Genomic DNA, 23,715 nt, shown 5'->3' with positions numbered 1-23,715 from the left:
CCTGAAGAACTGCTCCAAAGGCTGTCCTCAGTGCCACCTGCAAGGAGGCAGCCAGGGCTAACCCCAGAACCACCACAATCCTGGCGCAGCACTTCCTGGAACCTACGCCTTCAGCAGCTGCCCCGACCCCCCCCCCTTATGTGCAATGCGCCCCAGCTGGTGGCTGCATCCACCCCAAGGGAAAAACGCCATTTTTTTCATTCAAAGTCACAACTGCTCACCAAGCCATGAGCCAGCTGGGCTGCATGGCACCCGGAGCTGCCTTTTAAGGTCACCATCAGGAAGGAACGAGCACCTTTTTACAATCTTGCACAGCTTTCCTTGCTGGCCTCTCATGCTTCATCTTGCCTCTGAGAAGCCACAGGGCATCAAAACCTTTAAGGTCAGAAGCCCTTCCACTGAACATAATTGGGGTACAGAGCAGCCCCCCCACCCAAGATGAGGCACTGCTGGACTCACCATGAGTCTGGCTTCCTCACTTCAGACCAACCTGCCCAGGTGGGGCTCAGCTCTGCCACAAATGTCCCTCCCCCCACCATGGCTAGATGTCCCCTCACAACACTCTGGGACCCCTGGCACAGAACAGGGAGGAAGAAGGAATGCTGGACTTCTGCACTCCCTCCTGTCGCTCTCATATTAACTTCCACCCTGATACACAGACCAGACCATGCAGAGGGATAGTCCAGAGGGTGAATGAATGAAGAGAAGCAAGGATGCAAGCCCCTTCTCAAAGCCCCCCAGACATTCAGAGCTTCCCCTCCTTTTAGAAGCCCCATTCCCAGACTAAGAAGAAAAAGAAGACAAGATCTGTGCCTAGTCTTGATTCCAATGGGCCCCTCCCCTGTGCTGCCATGGCTGACCCAGCCCAGACCACACAGGACGGGGCTCTGCAAAGGGTCTCATGCCCAATGGCATCCTTTCCCAAGGCCAAGGCCATCACTCTCTTCCAGCTCTGGAACCCACAATCCCTCCCCTGGCTGGCACATGGTGAGACGAATGCCCACAGCTGGGACACCTTGGTCCTAACAGGTCCCTGGCCAAGCAGGGTTCCCCTGAGCACAAGGTGCATGAGGAGGCGGGGTGCGGGCAAGCAGAGAATTGGGGAGCCCCTCACATACACAGTGGGCCCCAGCCACCTCCCACTGCTGCCCTTCCCTTTGCCTGGTCCAGCCCTACCTGAGCCGTCCAGACCCAGAAGGGGTGGGGCCTGCCCACTGTTGGCCACGGGGTAGGGCCCCTAGGGGAGGAGGGAGGGTAACAGGGCGGGTGCTCTTAAGGCGGGTCTGAAGGTGAACTGTGTCTCTCCTTACTCTTCACCTGGTCTCTGAGCTGTCTTGATCCCAGGAGCCAGGAGTGAACACAGCAGCCTGCCTCCCCTGTACGCCAGGTAGGTGCCTTTATTCTTTAAAGAGGAGAGAGGGAGACTCAGCACCGCACCTTCCCTGACCCCTGGCTCATTTAACCCTTTGTCCTTGGCTTCTCCACCTCTCCTGGGGCTCTGGGCTCAGAGTGAAGGTAGAGAGAAATGGGAAAGAGGCTGGACGAGATGAGAGAGATGGTCTCAGGGCCACAGCTCCCGGAGTTCAGCATTTTGAAGGAGTAAATCTGCAGCCCTCGATGTACAGATGAGACAACCAAGGTCCAGGCTTGCCTGAGATCACAGAGACTTGGGGAGGAAATGGGCACAGAACCCAGGCTTCCTGCCTCCTGGCCCGCCCCAAGCCCCTGTGCTGGGCCCCTCAGAGGCCGGGGGGAATCCAGAGGTGGGGGCCGTGGCTGGGGACCTTCACTGGTCCTGTAGGTCCCTGCTGTCCCTGGGTCTGGGTGGAGGGAATGGGACAAACAGAAGCCACTCTTTAAGGATGGGGGTGAGGTGGGGTTGGGCTATTGAGGCAAGGGGCTTTTGGGGACACTCAGGCTTCACCCTCTCCCACCTACGTCCTCTGCTGACCTGGGCTTGTAGGAGGGAAAAGAGGTTTACGGTGAAGAGAGAAGAGAATTTGCCAAGGTAGCAGGATCCTCCTATCTTCAGAGCCTTGGGAACAAAGAGAGTGAGTCAAACCTGAAGGGAGAGTCGGTGAAAGAGACCAATAAATAGGGCAGAGCTGGCGGGAGTCCTCCTGCCCACTATACAGCCTCAGCACACACACACACACACACACACACACACACACACACACACACACACACATACACAGTCCTCAGCCCCAGGGGTCCTCCCCTCCTCCTTACAGCAGGAAAAAAAGAGCGAGTAAGTACACTGGTTGGGGCAGGGTGTCCAGGAACAAAGAGTGAGCCCAGGCCCTGCCCTGGGAGTCCAGGGTGATTCGGGGAGAGTTAAAAGCGAGAAGAGTTGGAAGATCTCTCCCAGGCCTGTCCCACTGGTTCCAGAATCCCAGGAGGCGAAGAGGTAGAAGGGCTCCTAAATCTACGAAGCACAGGATGCAGGACTGTGGGGCCACGAGCGGGTGCAAGTCCCCATCTCACCACTGGGTTCATGGGTTATACGACCTTGGGCAAATCCTTCACCTCTCTAGCCCCACAGTGAGAATACGCGCCTCACAGAACCACTGAGAAAATGAAATGAGTAAGTTTTAAGTATCTGTTATTATCATATCCCCATTATACAGATGGGACACTTGAGGCCCTGAGAGGAAAGGACACTTGCCCAGGGTGGCACCAAAGCAGTTTCCAAATCAGTAAAAGGGACCCTGGGTTCTGGTCCTGGGGGGAGACCCAGACCCCAGTGTGCTTCCTAAAGTCAGTAAGTTCAGGCTCCTCTAGGCCCAGTCGAAAACCCTGCAGGGTGCATGGAGATTCTGCCCCAGAAAACCCAGGCCTCTTGGAGCATGTGAGGGAAAAGCCACAGCTCCGTGTCCTCAGCTGCCCCCAGGAAGGAGCTCGGAGGCCTGTTCCCTTCCACTGCCATTTATAGACACGATTCAAGAGGCTAGGACGCGCCGCCCCCCTCTAGGACCTGGCCAAGAAGAAGTCTGGCAGGGGCCTCCAGAAGCTGAGGGGGAAAACAGGGGCCTGGCTTTTCTCACTAACTTACTGTGCAACCTTGTGCAAAGCACCCTCTCTGGACCTCAGGTATGAACTCAATGTGGTATAAGGAGGTAAGAGTCCAAAGTCCCACAGCCTGGGTTTGAATCCCAGCTATACCACTTTGCTGGGTGTGCAGCCCATGCAGATTTCTTCACCTATCTAAGTCTCAGTATATTCATCCATAAAATGGGCTGGTACTAAGGGTATAGTACTTCCTAGGGTTGTGAGAGCAGAGTTACCATATGTAACGTACACAGGTCAGCACCTGGCATATGGTGAATGCTCCGTAAATGGGAGCTATTATTATTTATTCTTAAGAAGGTGTTATACTCAATATGAACCCTTATTTCTAAGTAGTATTTAGAATTGTCCAACTGCTTTCACGAGCAGCCCCTCCTTGGTTCCACATCATTCTCTGGGAGAGTACAGGGCAGGCATTCTTATTCCCATCTCACAGATGAGGAAACTAAGGCTCAGAGTTACACCTTAAGCAGTTGTTTGAGCTGAGAATTGAATGTGACCCTTTAGACTCTAGAGTCCATATTCAATTCATGTGCCCCAGACTGCTCTCAGTGCCTTTTCCAGCACTGGGGAAGGTCTGACTCTAAAGCAGGATGTGATGGAGGCGTCTTGGGAAAAGAGAGAAGTGGAGTGGGGAGTGTTGGGGGGCAAGTGGTGAGACTCAGGACAGGCAGTGACGGTGTGACCAGCGTGTCCCAGCTCCTTAGTTTGCTTGGTAGCCTCAGTCCCAGAACCTCTGACCTCCGACCCAGCCCCACCTGTAAGAAACTATTAACATGTGGCCTTAAGGTGAGACATCAGGAAGAACTTTCCAGAGTAAGGGAAATAAGGAAGATGAGGCATCTCTTTCCCAAATGAGCCCCAGGGAGTGAATATCATGATGATATCACTCCCCGGCTCCAAATTGTTCTGTGACTCCCCTCGCCCTCACAGTTGAGACAGCGCTACTGAGCCCAGCCTACAGAGCACAGCAGGGTCTGGCCAGTCGGCCTCCCCATCCTATCCTTTCCCCCATCCACCCCAGGTGTTCTTTGTTTCCCAGATGCTCAATAATGCCTTCTGGTCTCTCCTATAAGCCAGGCCTCAGAACACACCTGCCTCCTCGCCCTTACCTGCCTTGCGTAGCCAGCTCCTGCTTTTCCTTCTTATCTCCCTTTACATACCCCTTCCTCCAGGAAGTTCTCCCTGACCTCTCCATCAGTGCCTACAGAGTCCCCTCTGCTTCCCCTCTTGCCTGGTGACACTGTTGAGGATTGTTCACCTGCTTATTTGTCTGTTTCACCAACTGGCCCACATGGACTAGCAGCTTAGAGCAAGGGCCTTGACTTCAGGTAGCCTCGGGTCCAGTCCAGCTCTGATACTTGTTGGCCTCTCGCCCTTGGACAAGTTACTTACCTCTCTGTCTCCATGCTCACATTGTAAAACAGAATAATAATAGTATCTACCTCATAATGTTGTTATGAGGGTTTTAAAAGACTTTATTTGTAAATACCAGTGCTTATGTGCACAGTAATTACTCAATAAATATTAGCTATTATGTATTTAATAAATAAGGCTGGAACATAGTAAACATTCAGTAAACTTCTATGGAAGTTATTTTATTTAACAATCACTTGCATAATACTTAGTATGTGCCAGGCGCTGTTCAAAGCATGTTACAAATATTAACTCATTTTATAGATAAGGAAACTGAAGGTCAGAGAAGTTAATTAATTTGCCCAACGTTATACAGCTAGTAAGTGGTGGAGCCAGGACGCAAACCCAGGCAGACTGGCTCCAGTATCCATGCTTTTAAATGAATGAATAAATATGCCTTTGTTTGGGGGAGGGGAGGCAGGGGCTTCATCTACAAGTTACTCAGTTCCCACCCCTGGCCTCTTTCAGGTCCTGAGAGCTCCTGCTTGGCAAGTGACATCTCTGGGATATAAGTGAGGCTGATTGGAAGCCAGAGGGTCACTGCCCCCACCAGGTCACTGCCCCCACCATGTCGCAGGTGATGTCCAGCCCGTTATTGGCAGGAGGCCATGCAGTCGGCTTGGCTTCCTGTGAGGAACCCAGGAGGGTCCTGCACCCAGCACCCAGCCCCAGCCTGCCACCCCAGTATCCTTACTACACCACAGAAGGCTGGGGAACCCAGGCCCTGATGGCCCCCACACCTCCCAACAGGCTCCAACAGGCCCCACAGGCTGGAGCCAAAGCCAGCTGCCTCCTGCGGTCTCCTGGTGAGCAAGTCTCAGGGGCCCTGGAGGCCCTGGACTCCTACATTGACTTCTCCCTGGAGAGTCTCAACCAGATGATCCTGGAACTGGACCCCACCTTCCAGCTGCTCCCCACAGGGCCTGGTGGCCCCCGGGCTGAGCCCACCCAGAGTACGACCTCACAGAGGAAGAAAGAGGAGCCTGAAGCCTTAGGTAAGGGCCTGGGGCACAGCGCCAGGAGTGGGGCAGGGGACAGTGTCCTGGTGGGAGATGCTGTGCAGCCTTAAACAAGTTACTTAACCTCTCTTTGCTCTGCTATATAAAAGAGATAAATACAAATTTCCCTCACTATCCACTTCTATTTGGTTCCCGGTTTGGAAAGTGATGGGTACCTATTTTATGTGATTTTCCAGGGAATTCAAGTAAGCTAATATACATAACATAAATTGTATACAATGCGACGCATATAAATAAGAGCTCGATAAATGTGGGGTCCCTGAACCTTGCTGTTCTATGAAGTCTCTCTTTAGGGCCTAACCTGGGCCTCTTGAAATTTTTGTAGGATTTCTGTCTGGACCTCTGTCCCTGTTTAAGGGAGTATCTCTCTGGGGAGGCCCAAGCTGGAAGTAACGGGGTTGGAGAGATGCAGAACTCAGTCTATTGAAGGAGGTAACCCTGCTGTGTTTAAGCAGTGGTATGCTAGTATGTTCAGCAACTGGCTCCCTGGTGGGGTGGGCGGAGCCCTGATCTGAGGCATCTGCCAGTGTCCACAGTGTAAAGTCTCCCACCATCACCAATTTCAAGCACCAACACGATGTCACTGAACGTGGCACTGGAAACAGATACACAGTAGCAGGCCATTACATAGCATTCACACTCTACCAATATAACAGATAGAAATCACCTCAAGAATATAGATAATAAGATAAGTATAGTAAAAAGATAAAAGTAAAATCATTGGGATGTGACGAATTTTGAGTCTTTATTACTTTTGTATTTAATATAAGTTATTTCATTGTAAGTTTATCTAATGTAATTTTTAATAATGGCTGAGTTTAGTTCCAACCTGGACAAAATCCTGGAAATGTAACAAGCAACTCTCACGAGCTGTTCCAAGCCAAGTCCAGTACACCACTGAATCCTAAGGGATCTAGAAATTCCTACATCTGCCTTCAGTTTCCCAAGCAAAGAGTTTTAAGTATACTCTGAGGATGAGGATTAGGGAGCCCATTAGACAGGCTGGAAGACTGAGGCTTCCAGGGGTTTAAACAATCGGAGTGGGTCAGGGGGCGTGGTTAGAATTAGAGACAGGATCCATGAGAATTTCTGCTTATCGAGTACTTATTATATCCCGACACCGTGCTGATCGCTTTATAGTAGAACCTTTCATCCTCCCAATCCCCCACGAGATGACTATGTTATCCATGGTTTACAGATGAAAAACTAAGGTTAATGGACTTGAGTAAGGAGCCAGTCTAGCCTAATGACTGGAGTTGGGCAAACCTTATGCAAGCTGTTTACTTCACTTCTTTGTGTCTCAGATTCCTCATCTGTAAAATATAAATGAGTTCTTACCTCAAAGGGTGTTGCAGGGATGAAAAGAAATAACACTTGTCGGGTGTTTATCACAAATCCTGGCACAGTGTGAGCCATTATAAGTGGCGGCTGTTTTATTAAACACTGGGGTTGCATTTAGAACCAGCCCTAGGGTAGATTCAGGCTCTGGAGTAAAAGCGAGCCCAATACCCAGGTCCTTTGGCGCCTGGGCTCCTGGCCTGCCTTCTGCTCCTTTCACTGAGCGTGGCCTGCCAGGCCTGTTAAAAGAAATGCCTCCAGCCCTCAAGAGTCTTCCTGCTTCTTCAGGCCAGTCCTGGACATGCCTCTGCAGGGAAGGTGGCTGGGGCCTAATTACCACTGGCAGGGCTTTAATGTTCATACCCCAAGGCAGGGGTTCCACACTCAAGGCCAGCGGGGGCGAGACCAGTCTCTGGGGAGCGCCCACACAGATGGGTGGGAACGTTGACAATCAGGCCCTTCCTCCAAGGGCCAGATGGGCAGTAGCCTGTTCTCAGATGCCCCGGGCACAACCTGCCATCATGCAGATGTGTCCACCTGGCTCGTGACACGGGGGCGGGAGGGAGCAGCAATGGTCGGAGGGTCCTGAAGAAGCAGCCTAGCTCTGCCCTAGCCCTTTTGTTTTAAATCCTCTCCTCTGACCTTCACTTGGATACTTGCAATGCCTGGGAGCTCACTACCTCCCGAGTCAGCCCAGCCAGGTCTGCTCCCTGTTAGGAAGCTCTTCAATCACTAAGGAGAATGAGGGCCTGCAAGCCTTCGTGCTGAGCTGCACTTTGCTCTACATCTCAGCTTCTCAGAACCCTCCCCTCAGACCATGGCTGCTGGTGACAGGGCAAGCTCTCCCCGGCCCCGTGGTGGTGTAACTAGTTCTGGGCACCATGGTGAGTTTTCATCCAGCCACGTGTATTCCATGTAGAGGACCCCCTTCCCCTTTGCTCTCTCATCCTTCCACCTTCTGGGGTGTTGAAGAGAAGACATTCTATAATTTTGGTGTTACCAGATATTCACTGTTTCTCTTTCCTAACTTGGCAACATTAAAAATGAAGCATTGGCGATCCTACGTTGATTCCTCCCCTGAATATATACAGATAGGTTTTTGTGATACAGGATCCCCGCATCTACCCTGTGAAGGAAATAGTGGTAACCTCATTTTACAAATGAGAAAAATGGAGACTCAGGGAAGGGAAGCGATGACCGTCACACAACTAATGTGTGGTGGGTCAGACCTCAAAGCCCACGCTTCTGGCTCCAACGTCCACGTCCTTGCTTTTCTCCTTCCTTGGAGCTAGTTTGCTACCCTCCAGGGCTGCACAGAATAAATCTGTTGGGAAGAAGCTGGGGACCCTCTTCTGAGGCCCCACCTCCCCAGCGCTCAAAAACTTCTCCCCAGCTTCCTTGCCTCTGCCTCTTGCTTACTTTCCTTCAGACTTATGGGGAAGGGCCGGGGTGGGGGTGGAGATGTCCCCGTTCCACAGGGCACATGTTGCTCCTAGAAGCACACACCATATCCCTTTCTTTATCCTCTCCTCCACCCCTCCCCATCTTTGGAATAGGCCCCCACATTTCATTTTCCAGCAGTTTCTGCCAGGCAAGGCTGTTTGCCAACCCCAAGTGAAGGGTGTCTAATAACTCTCTCTCTCTGCCCCACCCACATGACCTCCCCCCCACCCCATCGCCCAGCCTGGTGCTGGTGGCTGCATCCACCAAGCACTGCTCAGACTTGCCCCACGGGCCTGTAAACAGTGACTGACTACACCAGGTGATGGTATAGTCCAGCCACATCCACCTCAGAACAGCAGTGGGAAGTGACTCACAGCTCCAGGACTCCTTCTGCTCCCCCACCCCACCACACCCCTGCTTACCAAGCAAAGCCTTTGATGGATGTGTGGGTGACCCACTGAGGAGGGGACCCAGAACTTCACCAGGCCAAGACACCCTCCCCAAAGCAGCCCAGCACCTTCTCACGGGACAAGGCCTTGGGAAAGTGTCCCAAGGAGCCCCTCTTCCTGGAAAAGACCCCCAACCAGAGCACAAGAACAGGAGTCAGATTCCTCCACTCCCTGGCTGTGTGGCATTGGATAACTCACTTAGCCTTCCTGTGACTTTTTTCTCATCTATGCTCTGGAATTAATAATATTTCCTTCTTCAAGAGTTATCGTGAGGGCTAAATGAGCTAATACAGGTAACATGTTTGTAACAGTGCTGGCACACAGCGCTCAATAAATACCAGCCTTTATTAAAAATTGTGCAATAAATGTTAGCTCCACTCCCACATTTCTCTGAGCCTCAGTTTCCTCCTCTATAAAAGCAACGCCTACTGGCATTGGGCATAAGGGCTGTTGTAAAGCTTGAAAGGATTACGGTTGTAAATGCTATAAAGTCCTATAAAAATAGAAGTTGTGCTTGCCAACCTTCCAGAAGAATCCACCCCATTCCAAGACCTCTTTTCTTTCAGAACCCACAGTCCATTATGCCAAATATTCTCCCCTTTCCCTCAGCAGTGGGACCCATAGCCGTCTGGCCAACACTGCCCCCAAAAGCAGGCAGGTAGGAGATGCTCCTGCAAGCCCACCCTGGGCCGGACTCCAGGCTCCATTTTTCCGTGTATTTCATCCTCACTTCAACCGTGGGAGGTTGGTTTTAGATTCCCACTTTGCAGATGAGGAAACTGAGCTTCAGAATGGTTAGGAAAATTACCCGATGCCTCTTGGCGGGAAAGTGGCAAAGCCAGGATTCACACCCAGGTTTGTCTGACAACAAAGCCAGGCTTGTTCCTTGCTGGAGCAGTAAGCCCAGGTCAGCCTGCCAGCCTCACCCCCCAATCTGATGCAATCCTCCACCCCCACCCTGGCCCAAGCAGGCTCAGACAGAGGCAGTAACCTTGAGCAGAGCCAGAAGGCCCTACCCAGGAGCGGGCTGGGGCAGGCAAGGACTCCACAATCACAGTAGGCGGGAAGATGGTGTATGTGCCAGAGCCCAAGGGGTTGGGAGGCCAGCAGACAGGAGCTGAGGGTGCAGTTTCCCCACTGACTCTGTCCCAGTTTCCATCTTGGGAAGCCAGAGGCAGAACTCAACCCTCCAGAAGCGAGCAGCTGGGTACCCAGACCTCCCACCACCTTCACTGGAACAGCACCAAGGACAGCTCCCTGCCCCCAGGCGGGTAGTGTCCTTCTTCACAATGGGGAGAACCCCAGGGCGCCCCAGTCCAGGGGGGAGCAAGGTCTGGGGACAAGAGTGCTGGGTGCCCCCACTGGGGAATGAAAAGCGCATTGGAGTGAGTCAGCAGCCTGGGTCGTATTTGATAACTAATCTCTGTGCACCAGATACAATCGGGACCAGGCCAGGCCCACAGCTCAGTAATTCGGCAAGCCCTGCCTCAGGGAGCTTCCACTCTAAAGCAGAGTTCTCAAACTCTAAAGTGGACCCAGGTCACCAAACAAACAACCTGAGGCCTGCGCCCACCCAAGAGATTCTGATCTAACTGACATGGGCTGGACCCTGGGCGTTAGAACTTTTAAAATCTCATTGGGTGATTCAGTGTGCAACCAAGCTCGAGAAGGCCTGCCTTCATTGTAGGCCTGTACATAGAAAAGCTTTTACACCGCTGAGTAATAGAGGCATCAGAAGATGTGACTGGCATATCTGTTAAGCAGCCATTTCAACCTGGGGAGCAGGGGCAGACACAAAGGACAGAATCTCCCAGTTTTAAAGGGCTTGCTATGTGTCAGGTGTGGTACTGAACCCCCTGCATTCATCTCATTTCATCCTTACTGTAACACCAAGAGGCTGGGTACAGTCACCCCATTTTATAGGTACGGAAACGGAGGCTCTAGCTGATGAAGTTATTTGGCCAAGCTCTCAGATCGTAAGTGATGAGCCAGATCTGAAACCCATGGTTTTCTGACTCCAAGGCCTTTATTCATTCCACTGCATCTCCCCAACCAAAGGAAGTTATCCCAAAGAGGGGGACTTTGGAACTGGGCCCTGAAGGTGGAGCTAGAGGCTAATCCAGATTCCAAGGAGCGTCTCCTCTCTGAACCTCAGTTTCCTGGTCTATATAAAACAGGGGGGACCAGATGATCTTGAGGACCCTTCCAGGATTCCCATCCTGTGACTCCAGGCTCCCGGGTTTCACCAATGATCTGCTTCTCTCCCCAAAGATATAAAGTACATCGAGGTGACTTCTACCAGATCAAGGTGTCATGATGGTCCCCAGCGCTGCTCCAGCCCGACTGTCACCCCGCCCTTCGGCTCCCCACGCAGTGGCGGCCTCCTCCTTTCCAGAGATGTCCCTCGAGAGACTAGAAGCAGCAGTGAGAGCCTCATCTTCTCCGGGAACCAGGGCAGGGGGCACCAGCGCCCACATCCCCCATCTGGAGCTCCCTCCTCTCGTCCCCCACCCTCTCCTAGCATCTCCATCCCTTGCATGGGGAGCAAGGCCTCGAGCCCCCATGGCTTGGGTTCCCCACTAGTGCCTTCTCCAGGCTTGGAGAAGGGGCTGGGGGGCCTGGCCCCACCGCGAGGCAGCAGGGTCTCCGTGCTGTCAGCCAGCCCAGCGTCTGATGTCAGCTACGTGTTCGGAAGGTAGGTCACTCCTACTATAGCTTCTGATGTTGTCTCCACAGCACACACACACACACACACACACACACACACACACACACACACACTAAAATATTAAAGGGGCACCCTGCTGTGTCTGAGCAAAATCTGAACATGCACCAAAAATAAAAGAGTGGATGTTCTCATTTATGCCATTTGGACCTCAAGCTTTCCTCAAATGTTTAGAATATGATTCAATATACAAAAATCTTGACTTTTACCTACGTCTTGGAAAAAGAACTAGTATATTAATGAGGCCCACCTGTATCCTTTCCAGCCCTCATACAACCCATTTCAAGGAAGGAGTTTCTTAAAAAAAAACTAAAAAAAACTCATAAAATAAGGCTGAAATAGAATTGGGGGGGGCGGGAGCGGGGGCTGGGATAAACCATTTAAGAAAGAAAAGCCTCCTTCCTCTTTGTTGCTGGCAAAACCCAGCAGAAAGGAGGTGAACCTGCCTGGTAAAATTTACAATCGCCCAACCCAGTTCTCTGCACACCTCAGAATAGAGCAGCCCACATGCCCATTCTGCCCAGGAAGACCAAACCACAGGACCTCTGCCCCCCACACCAACTCCAAAGCCACTGTGCCAAGGCAGTCCCTGGCAAGGAAACTGGGATCCCACAGCCATGCCCATTGGCACGGGCCTCTCAGCTCAGGGAGAAGTCTGGCTGGATGCAGAGCTGGCCTCCTCCTCCCCCTCCAGCTGGGGAATTCCCTCTGCATCAGAGTGGACGTGGCCCAGCCCAGGTCCAGCCTGCGTGCAGGGCGCTTGGGAGTGATGGGGACTCAGGCACATCTGCCTTACCAGAAACTCAGAGAATCGGTCCAGACTAAGCCCACATGACTTGCAGGGGGTCAGCCCATTGGCTACTTTAGTTGACCAAAGACTCTACAGTGCAGGGACATCTCTGTACCCTTCAGCACCCCTGGGGTATCAGGTGGGTGATGGGAGGTGGAGTACGTGGTATCTTACCCAGATCACTAAAGCACAGTGCCTGGCTCTGGCCCCTGCGTTCCCACTCCAACAGCCTAACGCCCTGTCTACCTTGTGCTCTCCACCCTGCAGCAGCCAATCCCTCATCCACTCCAGCATCTCCAGCCAACAGTCATCTTCTAGGTCCTTGGAAAGCCCAGCCAGCTCTTCCTCCAGCCTCCAGAGCCTTGGCCCAATGTCCCTGTGTACGAGAGCCAGTGACATCCAGGTCCCCAGCAACCCCACCCCAAGCATGGGCCAGCCCACAGCAACCTACTCCCCACCACTGGCCAAGGAGCATGCCAGCAGCTGCCCACCGTCCATCGCCAACTCCATGGTGGACATACCCATCGTCCTGATCAACGGCTGCCCAGAACCAGCATCTCCCCCGTCTCAGCGGACCCCAGCGCACCAGGACTTTGTCCAACCTGGGGCTGCTTCTGTCAGTCACCCTTGTCCAGCCACCAGCAGCCACAGCCAGACCTTGCCAGATGCCTCTCCCACCACATCTCTGGAGGGTACGTTGTAAGCCAATGCTTCAAGCATTGTAAGGTTTGGCTAGGGGAAATAGACAAAGCACCAGTGGGTTTCTGCAACAGCCAGTCAACACATTGATTGAGGACCTACTGTGTGCCAAGCCCTGTGCCAGGTAGTAGCGACACAGAGATGTAAACTGTCTAGACAGAGAGACCAAAACGAAGAATCACGATAGAGTAGGACAAACACAGTTGCTGGGGCCACAGAGGAAGGAGAGAACCTTTTAGTCTGGAGAACCTGGAAGGCTCCTCAGAGGAAGTCACCTCTTCCCTGGATCAGGAAAGTAGATTAAAAGGCCATGCCCAGAGCAGGAGAGGAAGGGCATCCCCCATAGAGGGAACAGAGTCCACGGTCACCAAGGTATGGAGCACATGGCATGTTCAGAAAATGACTGAAACGTCGGGTGTGGGGTGAGGTCATTGAGAGTCATTTGGGGCCAGTGTGTGAAAGGCCTTGAACCCCAAGTTGAAGAGTAGATTTTACCTTTTAGGCAACAGGAGACCATCAGATTGTCTCAAACAGGAGAGCGATGGGGTCAGAGGTTCAACCTCAATAGACCACTCTGCATGGCAGATGAATTGCAGGGCCTGGCCCAGCAGCGAGAGCCGTTTTTATTTGGTTCTGTTTGGGTTTTTATCATGAAACGGTTCAGACAAGCCAAAACGGGGCCTGAACCAGGGCGGGGCAGGGGCGCGGAGGAGAGAGGACAGAGCCAGGAGACCCTCGGGATATGGAAACAGCAGGCTTCATGACTAACTCCTGAGAGCGAAAGGGAGAGGGAGAGTCAGTCATAACTGACGTTGGTGGATGATGCGCAGACAGCGGGGGAGGACAGGGTGATGGAGACAATGCATTCCGATTCAGACAGCTGAAAACCACAACAAAGCAAACACCCTCCTTCCTGAAGTCTGTGACTGCAGGCGTCCAAAAGAGCAAAACCAACCCCAACCCAATGCAGTAAACACAGAGGCTAATTAAGCCTTCGCCCACTGCCCCTCCCTTTGCTCCTCTCCAGAGAGCAGAGCTCCACAGACATCAGGGTGACTCCTGGGAGGTTGGGGTGGGAGGGTGAAAGGCTGACTCTGGCCCCCTGCTCGCTCCCACTCACAAAGCCACATCAAGGCAAGCGAGAGAAACGACTTGACACGTCTGCCTTTGAATCCGCCCTGACCGTTTTCCTAGGACAAACCATTTGCAGATTTCAGTACAGATTTTCTGAGTTACTCTCAACTGGCCACAACACACCTTTTCAAGACGCTGAAATTAAGAACTACTGCTCTTTGCTTTAGGGACCTGAAAAAGGGGCATGTTGGCATCTCAGCAGGCACATTTCCTTAGTCTGATGATATTCCCATCCTGGTTTGGGGATGCCCGAAGATATCATTAATCATACCCTGGGATCTTTTCAGATTCTGCCTAATATTCCCACGACAAAATTCATCGTAACTTCAGAGGTTATCAGAGCGTTACAGACCCTCAGAGGATTTTTTATTTCACTCAGGCCCCTCTGGGCTTCAGGGACGAAACCAATGCCCCAAATCAGAGTCAAGAATCCCCTCTCCTGACCTGTGAGCACATACTCTTCTCCCCCGATCTGCTGTTTTCCTTTCCTTGGCCTTTTCTTTCATTTTCTTTTCGAAACTGAATATACCCCTAAGGAACTCATAGGATTAAGGGGATGATAGTGTGAAATCAAACAAATGATGCATCTCAGAATCCCTTCTTTATCTCTTATTTCAGGCCCCACCAGGGGGATTTGAGAAACCATTTCTCATTAAACTGAGATTTTTTAATCTATTTGTTTCTGATTCATTACCAGGGATACAAGGAGACACTCCTAAGTCCTAGATATGCCAAGCCCTGGAATTCTTCTGTTGCATTTTGTTTCTTTAGGTCGTTGTAGATACAATGGGGCTGGGGTAGGAGATGGTAGGTTGAATGGGACTCCTGGGCAGGGGGGTGGGGAGAGTCTCTCAGCTCCCCTCTGTCCAGCCTATAGGGACTCCCTTCTCTGTCTGTCTCCAGGTCCCACCAGAGACATGCAACCCACCATGAAGTTTGTGATGGACACCTCTAAATACTGGTTCAAGCCAAGCATCACCCGAGAGCAAGGTAAAAGCGCTGTACTTCAGGGGACAAGTGACCCAGGAATCAGGTCTGGGTCCTGCAGTCGAGGCCCTGGGTCATGGCAGAGGAGGGAATGGCAAATGGAAGGCCCAGGGAAGGGGGGTGTCCTGCCGACCTCATGACACGAGGAAATAGGGGCTGCAGCAGGAATGGTGGAGATTAGACAATAGAAAGAACTTTCTAGGAACAAAAGGTGATTCTGTAACATCTGCTCTATGAAGACCCTATGCGGATAGGGGAACAGAGGGTGTCCAGGTGGGGTGGTAACTGTCTCTGACTTAAGGATTTTTTCAGCAATCGAGCTGCTGAGGAAGGAGAAGCCAGGGGCTTTCGTTGTGAGGGACAGCACTTCATACCACGGCTCCTTCGGCCTCGCCTTGAAGGTGCAGGAGGCTCCCGCGCCTGCCCGGAACCTGTCAGGTATGCATCTGTCTCTGTCCTCAGTCAAGGCCTCTCCGAGGCAACGGGGTGTGGTGGGTTCTAGTCCCTGTTCTGCCAACAGCTTGAGGGATGACCTTCGGCCAGGCCCATAACGACTCCTGGGAGGAGGGTCCACATCAGTGCTCTCCCAGCTCTCCTCTCGCACCAAGACTCTGTGAAAAGCTCCTTTCACAGTAAGCCTGAGCTGCAGCCACCTGCCCGAGTCCCAAAATTCCCTGGGAGGAAGGTCACAGCCCCTCTCCAGGATGCTCTCTTCTGGGTGCCCACCTCTCTCCAGACCAGATTTATTTTGAGGGAACCTAATGTAAAAACATGTGTGTGCTAGCTTATCACGTGTGTGATAGCTCATCACATGTGTGTGTGACAGCTCGTCACATGCTTTCCTGTGGTCTCACACATGCAATGCACATCTGTGGGGCGTCCACCCTGCCCCAGGTACTGTGGAAGGATCTGGGGCACCTCACTAGGGACAGAGATAAAGACAGGTCATTATAGTCTGAGGTACCTGAGTCACAGCTCCCCACTAAACCCCAGGATGGCAGCTCTCGTGCAACAAATGGATGAGGCAACCAAAGCACCAAGAGTTAGCAGATGACCCCCTAGAGCAAGTAAGTCACAGAGAGAGGATGAAAACCCAACCTCAAGCTCTCTACCCTATGCCTCTTGGTCTAAATAAGAAAGCGACCTCTGGGGCAGTGTTGCTTGTCAAGGAAGTCTTGCCAATGAGCCGAAAGAGAGGAGGAAGCTGTGGGCTGGTGATGAAGGGCCAGAGAGCATTGTTCCCCCTCCCAGGCCAGTCTGGCTCTGGCAGGGACCAGCTAGTAGAGAAAATAGCACCTTGGAGCGGGTGGGTAGGGAGAGAGAGAAACCAGGAGGAAGAGTTGAGATTTGATATAAACAGTCATTGGGAACCATCTCTGAGAGCTCTTGCGACCAAGAGAAAGGTTTCCTAAAGGGAGAATTACTGGACACAGAAGGCTTTGAGCAAAAGTGTGGGCACCTCCTTTGTGGGAGGCCTGCAGCCCCACCCCGAGGCAGGAGGATGGACAAGCTCATCTCTGGATGGACCCGGAGAAGGCGGCTCAGGTGGCTAACCCTGGGCTCTGGAGCACCTAGCCACATGCACTGTCTTCTTTCTTTGTCCAGGCGAGGACAGCAGTGACCTTATACGCCACTTCCTCATTGAGTCTTCCGCCAAAGGGGTGCATCTCAAAGGAGCAGATGAGGAGCCCTACTTTGGTAAGCCGCTCCTGCAGCCTCGGCCCCTGGGTGAACCAGGCCCTCCTGGGCTGGGGGGTGGTGTGTGAAGGCCTTCTCACACAGGACTGCCTGTTCCCTGCAGGGAGCCTCTCTGCCTTCGTGTGCCAGCATTCCATCATGGCCCTGGCCCTGCCCTGCAAACTCAGCATCCCGAAGAAAGGTGGGTCTGGGCCCCAAGGAGGCAACAAACACCCAGCCAGCGGGTCCATTTGTTCTCACTAGAAAGGCTCCTAGTGGTCAAGTCTCACCTTCTTTATGGATTATTTTAGTGCCACAATTAAACGTGCATGCTCAAGGGTCTGGCAACATCTCGCCTTCCTAGCTGTGAGAATTCGAGAATGCCAACCAATCCAAGCCTCAGTTTCCTCATCTGTGAAATGGGGACAGCCATCATCATACCTCCTTACAGGACTGGTGTGGGGATTAAATGAGATAAGTCAGGCCAGGCTCTGAGCACAGTGTCTGGCACGGAGCAGTTGTCTGACAAACAGTAGCCTTCTTTGAGAGGAGAAAAGGAGCCCTAAATCAGCCAGTTTGGCGAGGTTTGGTTTCTTTCCTTCCAGGTCCAATGTTTACTGGGCTTGCCCTCATTCATTCATGCCTCACTACAACCCTGTGATGTAGATGTTGCTGCTATATACCCATTTCCCAGATAAGAAGAGGGTTCGAGGTGTTAAGTATCTCAGCCAAAGGCACACAGAGTCAGACCTCACGCCCAGATCAGGAAGCCCCATCCGGAGCTCCCAGCACAGCCACACCTTGGGTGTGCAGGGGGAGCAGTGAGGGGGTTTCTGGGACCGGAGGCAGGACAGGGGAGCCCCTGACGGAGTGATGGCGAGAGCCTCCCTACTCTGCAGAGAAAGTCCTGGGGTTGGGGGCGGAGATCCAAAGGAAGTGAGGCGGTCAGGGCCCTCTGCAGGAGTCAGGGGCTGGAGACGTGAGGAGGGGAAGGGGGGGTCAGAAGGCTTGCAAGCCGGGCCCTGGGGAGCCCAAAGTGGCCCCGTTTGCCTGATCTCGGTAATCACACCTGGTTTCTCAGCCCAGGCACTTCCTGAAGGCAGGGGCTGAGGTGGGAAATGTGCAAAGGGATTCATGTTAAGGGATTCCTATGAGATGGGTCCATTCACTCCCCCCCCCGCCCCCTCGGGGGCCTGTTCCTTTACTTTGGCTCAGAATTGGGAGGTGGAGACGGAACCTCAGACCCCTCTGCAGACGGCCGGACCTCCTGCCTGAAGAAATCTGCGGGTGAGTGGTCCAGGGGAAGCTCCAGGCTTGGCTGTGTCCCTGGAGGACACGTCCCAGCCCCGGGCCAAGCCACACACAGGCACGCCCTCGAGTGTTCCCCATGCTTCTCCTTCTTCACCTTTAACAAGGTGCCACATTCCTCCCCCTCCCTGTAAAGCAGGAGACACAGGATGCAGGCAGGGTGCCAAGGGGAAAAAGAGGAGGGGGGGTGGCGAGGCTGACACCCCATACTGCACACACATGGGTACACATGGACGTGCTAGGGTCTCCCTGGATCTGAAGTACCTGCTTGAGAGGCGGTCTCTGGGTCTGGGATCCGCTGTGGGGTGTCAGGTCTGAGTGCTGGGCATGTTTACAAGGGACCTGTTTTCCTCTTAACCTCCCGAGGCCAGGCACAGGTCAGCACCGTCTAAGTGACAGCTCGTTCTCTGAGCCCCTGAGCACATCAGCCCCCTCCCCGTTCTCGTCTTCTTCCCCTTCTCTCAACAATGAGGCAGGGCCCCAAGGGTGGGTGGTGGTGGAGGCAGCACCAGCCATGGGTCTGGACAGAAGAAAGTGTTGCCTGCCTGCCCCTGCATACGGGGCACTGTCCCCTCCTTTGTCCCACCCTGGAGGGCCAGGGACTAGGGCAATGCAAAGCAACAGACGACCCCAAAGACCTCTGGGGTTGGCCCCAAATGGCAGTCACCCACACACTCGCTGCCTGCCTACCTGCTGACTCAAAGAGGAACCCCACTGGATTCCTGAAGAAGGAAGGCTGCCCCATCCCCGGGCTCTGGGCAGAGGAAGGACCAGGGCCTGGGGGACCCTGCCCGACCTGTGAGTCCTGGCAAGGCCCCAGCGCGGTGTCTGCTTCCCACAGGCTGCCATGCCCTGTACCTGAGCTCCGTGAGCGTGGAGACCCTAACGGGAGCCCTGGCTGTGCAGAAGGCCATCTCGGCTACATTGGAGAGGGACGTCCTCCCCACACCCACCGTGGTCCACTTCAAAGTCACGGAACAGGGCATCACCCTGACGGATGTGCAGAGGAAGTAAGGACTTCCCTTGCCCTGGGGCTGCAGGGCTGGGCAGGGGGAGCTGGAGGGGGTGGCCGAGACAGCTATGGATCAGTGAGGAAGGCGGAGTTCAGTGTCCTGGACCCAAACGGCCCAGCAATGTGCTGAGTGACTCCAGGCAAGTGCTCTGCCCTCTCAAGCTTCACTCCAGTGACCTTCTGCCAAAGTCCCCCCTCACTGTGACTGACGGAGATGGAATCAACCAGTATTCACTGGACACTGATTAAGTCCACTCCCGGTGATATAGTAGCACATCTTCTGTCAGCCAGAGTCTGGCTGACCACGGGGACGTGTGGAATGAGGCCATCCCTTCCCTGGGCTCAGAGATTCAGTCCAGCCTGGTTCTAAGCGGGAGGAATAACAGACGACTACGACGTCACTTCTATCCTCAAATAGTTGAATGACATGGTGGACGGGGAGGGGCTAGAAAACCCCAATGTGTAGGACACATGGCAGATACACTCATGAACGGAGAGAAGTGTTAACATATAACCCAGGGCACCGGTGGGAAAGGTCACGGCAGGCTGTTAGGGACCCATCTGGGAGGCGTCTTGGAAGATTCGGGGCTGGAGATGATGGAGGCGGGTATGACCCTGGGACGGGCTCTCACCAGCTCCCCTTCTCTCCTGCCTCCTCCCAGGGTATTTTTCCGGCGCCATTACCCCCTCACCACCCTCCGCTTCTGTGGCATGGACCCTGAGCAACGGAAGTAAGTTCAAGCCTGGGCCAAACTAAGAAAGCTGTCCAAGGCCTAGCTGCCCAGTGAGGTTTCCTGCTGGCTCTGGGGTTGGGATCACAGACAGAACCTGGGAACCTCAAGGGACCAGGAGCAACAAAAGGAGGGGGTGGCCATGGTGGGGGTGGGAACACAGCTCACCATGCTCCCCTCTGTTCAGCCAGAGTCCGGTGGAATGGAGCAAAGCCTCAGTACTCACTATTGCCCATGTTCCTTCCCCACAGGTGGCAGAAGTACTGCAAGCCCTCCTGGTAAGGCCTTCCTGTCTATTCAGTCAGTCTCCATAAGAAGTCTCCCTGAGGCAGGGCCCCTGACCCAACATGGGGACAGAGTTAGGGAAGGAGGGAGGCCCCAGTCTGACCCTGAGAGCCCATGGTTTAGATGGGGACAGCACAGCGAGCCTCCAGTCTGATAGGGGAGGCACAGGCTCTAACCTCAAAAAGCCTTAAGCTGTAGGGAGGCCAAGACACATCCCTGTATTCCCCAATCTGATGGGGGACACACGGGTCCTGTCCAGGAGGCCCCATTCCAAAGGAGGAAAACTCTGATCATGAACTCAAGGGTCTCCCCGTCTGATAGGGGAGGCACATGCCCTCCCTCTCAGAGAGCTCGCCTTATAATGAGAAGCTGGAGCCACTTGGCTAGGAAAGGGGCCAGGAGTTTCTGTGGGCTGAGTTACCCCCTTTCAGCCCAGTAACTGCTGCCCCTCACTCAGGCTGCTCTCTCCCACCAGGATCTTTGGGTTTGTGGCCAAGAGCCAGACCGAATCACAGGAGAATGTGTGCCACCTGTTCGCGGAGTATGACACAGCCCAGCCAGCCTCACAGGTCATCAGCCTGGTGGGTGCTCTGCTGCAGGACACAGAACGGATGTAGGGGTGCTTCCTGCACACTTGCCCAGATATTCCAAGGAGCTTGCTCAGAAACCCCGCCTCCACCCCCTGAAAAGGGGCCTGTGGCCTCACAAATGAACCAATGTACTAGACTGACGGCGAACAGTACTGAGTTGAAACCCTCGAACCCATATGACCTTCAGCAGTGACTTTCCTCCAGTCCCCGCCGAGCCTCAGTTTCCTCAGGCATAAAAAGAAGCCAACAGAGAGGATCAGCTGTTCTTCTCAAACATTGGTGGGCCTCTGACCAGGCTCCCTGTGATTCTGAAGCGCACCCACACCTGAGGACCCCTACATGGAAGCAACTTCCAAGGACCCCTGACGCCATCAGCCTGGACACTAGTGACACAGGAGCCTGAGCTAAAGACCTGTGACCCTGTTTCACGGCAAACAGCAGGTGCTGGGTTGGGACCCAAGGGGCTCTGGCCCAAAGTTGGCCTGGAAGCAGATGGTATCCAAGGATTGAGGACCAAAGGAGAGTTGGACTGACTCCCTTTCCCTCCATACCTGTTTCTTTCTCCACTTCCCTGGCAGCTTCTTGGGCAGCTGTTCCCAGAATAAAGTTGAATCCCCTGCTCTGGATTCTTCAGGCTAACGTGGCCTTGCTTGTTGGAGCAGCTTAGCAACGGAGAACTGGCCCCCACGGTCAGAGACAACCCAGCTGTCCTTGTATTCTTGATGTCTAATCCCCTCCATTGCAAATGAGTGTCAGTCCCAGTTTTTCTTTTATTTTTCTGGTAAGCAAGTGTCTTCAGCTGGTGTCACAGCTGCCCTAGTGTTGTTGCTTGTATAACCCACACCTGGGTAGGGGCAGAGAGAGCCTTGCTCTGCAGGGCAGACACCAGGGCTGGTTGTCTGCTTCTGCCTCAGCTCCTGCCTTGCTGAGTCCCTGCTCCCTGTCCCCCCAACACACACATACACACACACACACACACACACACACACACACACACACACACACACATCTCTCTCTCACACACACACCCCCACACACGCCTTCTATAGTGGTGTGGTGTCAACTACCCTTACAGCCACTCGAGGGCAGCAGAGAGTCAGGAATGCAAACAGGCTGCCACGCCAGGAGGCTTGTAGGCTTCTGGGGTGTCCTTCCCACCCCACCACCCCAGAAGCTGGAATAGTTTCTCGCAGGCCTGGGGTCCTAAGGAGACCACACCATGAAGGCAGAATGGGAGGCTCAGAGAAGAAGCCCACTTTTGCTCCGTGAGGAACAAGTGCCTGCCCCCTCCCAGCTGCAGGCCCTGCCAGAGCATCGTTATGTTTGGCCAAAGCTGGGCCTGATGGATTAGGATTTCAACCCAGGAAACCAAACTGAACTGAAGCGGCCCTGGGCTGGCGGGACCGGTTAAGACCAACCTACCCAGCCTGTGGTTGGGCACTGGCCCACCCCTGCAGACTGCAGACTGCTAGAAAGCTTCTCAAGGTCACAGTCCGGGGGCTGGCGGAGGGCCCTCCATAGACCCATGGGTGCCTTCGTTGCTCCCATGACAAAACATAAAGTTCCTGTCTCTGTACAACAGTTGGTTCTGAGGCATTCAAGGCTGTCCCCTCAGAGAGGGAGAAGGGGTCCCCTCAGAGACGGGACCTGAGTTGGCAGGTGGTGGCTGTCTTAGAGAAGGCGACATGTGCCACATACCCTCCCACAGCCTGGCCGCAGCCATGCAGTCTCCACTGGCTTCCACTTCAGAAACCATCACTTAAACACGCTGTCCCTCCCCACCCCTCCCCCATATCTGACACCTGTTCTTCATGACCTCTTCCCTGCCACTCTGCCAGGAAGACAGAGGGGCCGGATTTCCCATGTCCTTTCCAGGAGGCAAAGGAAGTCTGTGTGGCACCCCTGGTGGGTTCCAAGGTCTCCCTCGTGCTCCCTGAAGGGCAAGGAGAGGCAAGTGAACCTTGAGCAACCGGCAGGAGTCTGGAAGAGTCCTTGAACCCAGATGAGCCTTGAGCTATCAGCTCAGCCCTAGAGAACCACACAACGGCCCATCATTCCACCCAAGGCCTGAGGAGTTCTATTCCGGCCCCCGGCACTGCCAGGCCAAGCCTTGGCAAGCGGTACCAGAGGGGACTGTAGGGGGCATTCGCTTTCCTAAAGCGCCTTAGGAAGCAGAGAGCTGCTGATTCCACTTGGGCTGAGCTAAGGCACCCAGTGGCAGGGGCTGCCCTGGAAGGCCTGTAAATGGACCCAGCCCACAGCCTCCACTAGCCCCTGCCTCCTCTCCCTCTACCAAACTGCTGTTCCAGCCCCTAACCCCTACCCGCTCAGCCTGGCCATGGACAGAGTCTGTGGAAGCCAATAATCTCTGCTGCATTTGCAGTCCCCTCCACCCCCACCCTTTCCTCCAGGAAGATTTAACAGAGAACTTGACTTGGACTTTTGCTGCCTGGCAGAGCAGCCAGCCCAGCAAGGGTGGGAGGGTTGGAGGGCAGAGGGGAGGAAGGACAGCCACCAAGCCCGGAGCTAGGAGGGGAGGGCTCCTTACATCCATACAGGGACGCCCAGGCATTTTCTTTCCAGGAGCTTCCAGGCCTGGCCCTTGTTCTTAAGCCTCCCTCCCGAGTATCCCCTCCAATGTTACTTCTCTCTACTTTCCATCTCTCCCCATCCCTTTCTGCATCCGTCTCTCTGCGCACACACACACACCACCCACCCAATCCTCCCTCACTTCCCCTCTCCCAGTTTCTCTCTCCCTCATCATCTTTCTCTTCCTCATACCTTCTCCACCCACCGATTCCCAAACCTATCCTCTCCTTCTTTACAGAAAAATCTTCCCTCTCACTCTTTTCCCATTTAATTGCCTTGCCCCTTTGTTCCAAGTGGCTGAACTCACAGCGAAGCCCAACTGCTGCTGGAGCTGATGAAAAGGGCGGGGGGCAGCCTCCTGCACTGCCAACCAGTTTTCAGTACTCAGATTCCCATGGCCCCTGAACCCTGCCTCGTCCCAGGCTGCAGAGTGACCTCCCATCTGACCACCTCC

General features: G+C 53.8%; 1 protein-coding gene and 1 long non-coding RNA gene across 22 annotated transcripts in view; one reads left to right on the top strand and one right to left on the bottom strand.

The window, feature by feature from the left end:
* Positions 1-23,715, bottom strand: part of LOC109455821 (uncharacterized) — a 54,254-nt gene that overhangs the window by 27,318 nt on the left and 3,221 nt on the right. The gene's annotated exons all lie outside the window — the stretch shown is intronic.
* Positions 154-22,415, top strand: TNS4 (tensin 4). The gene is made up of 13 exons (XM_074320001.2): positions 154-1,387; positions 4,954-5,480; positions 11,006-11,429; positions 12,517-12,941; positions 14,986-15,072; positions 15,382-15,507; positions 16,675-16,767; positions 16,871-16,948; positions 17,962-18,033; positions 18,896-19,064; positions 19,729-19,797; positions 20,049-20,075; positions 20,558-22,415. Exons 2-13 carry the CDS (start codon positions 5,054-5,056, stop codon positions 20,697-20,699), a joined length of 2,139 nt encoding a protein of 712 aa, XP_074176102.2. The 5' UTR covers positions 154-1,387; positions 4,954-5,053; the 3' UTR covers positions 20,700-22,415.

Source organism: Rhinolophus sinicus, chromosome 12 (genome assembly GCF_057876585.1).
Source record: "Rhinolophus sinicus isolate RSI-liver-muscle chromosome 12, RSI-T2T, whole genome shotgun sequence".
NCBI classification, from domain to species: Eukaryota; Metazoa; Chordata; class Mammalia; order Chiroptera; family Rhinolophidae; genus Rhinolophus; species Rhinolophus sinicus.
Note: the sequence above shows the minus strand (reverse complement) of the source record. Positions and strands in the feature narration are given on the sequence as shown.

Excerpts from the sequence above, each read along its gene's own strand:
- TNS4 (XM_074320001.2), top strand. The coding sequence starts at position 5,054 with ATGTCGCAGGTGATGTCCAGCCCGTTATTGGCAGGAGGCCATGCAGTC. Across the intron at positions 11,430-12,516 it reads GTCAGCTACGTGTTCGGAAG|CAGCCAATCCCTCATCCACT; the intron begins GTAGGTCACTCC and ends TCCACCCTGCAG. Across the intron at positions 20,076-20,557 it reads AAGTACTGCAAGCCCTCCTG|GATCTTTGGGTTTGTGGCCA; the intron begins GTAAGGCCTTCC and ends CTCTCCCACCAG.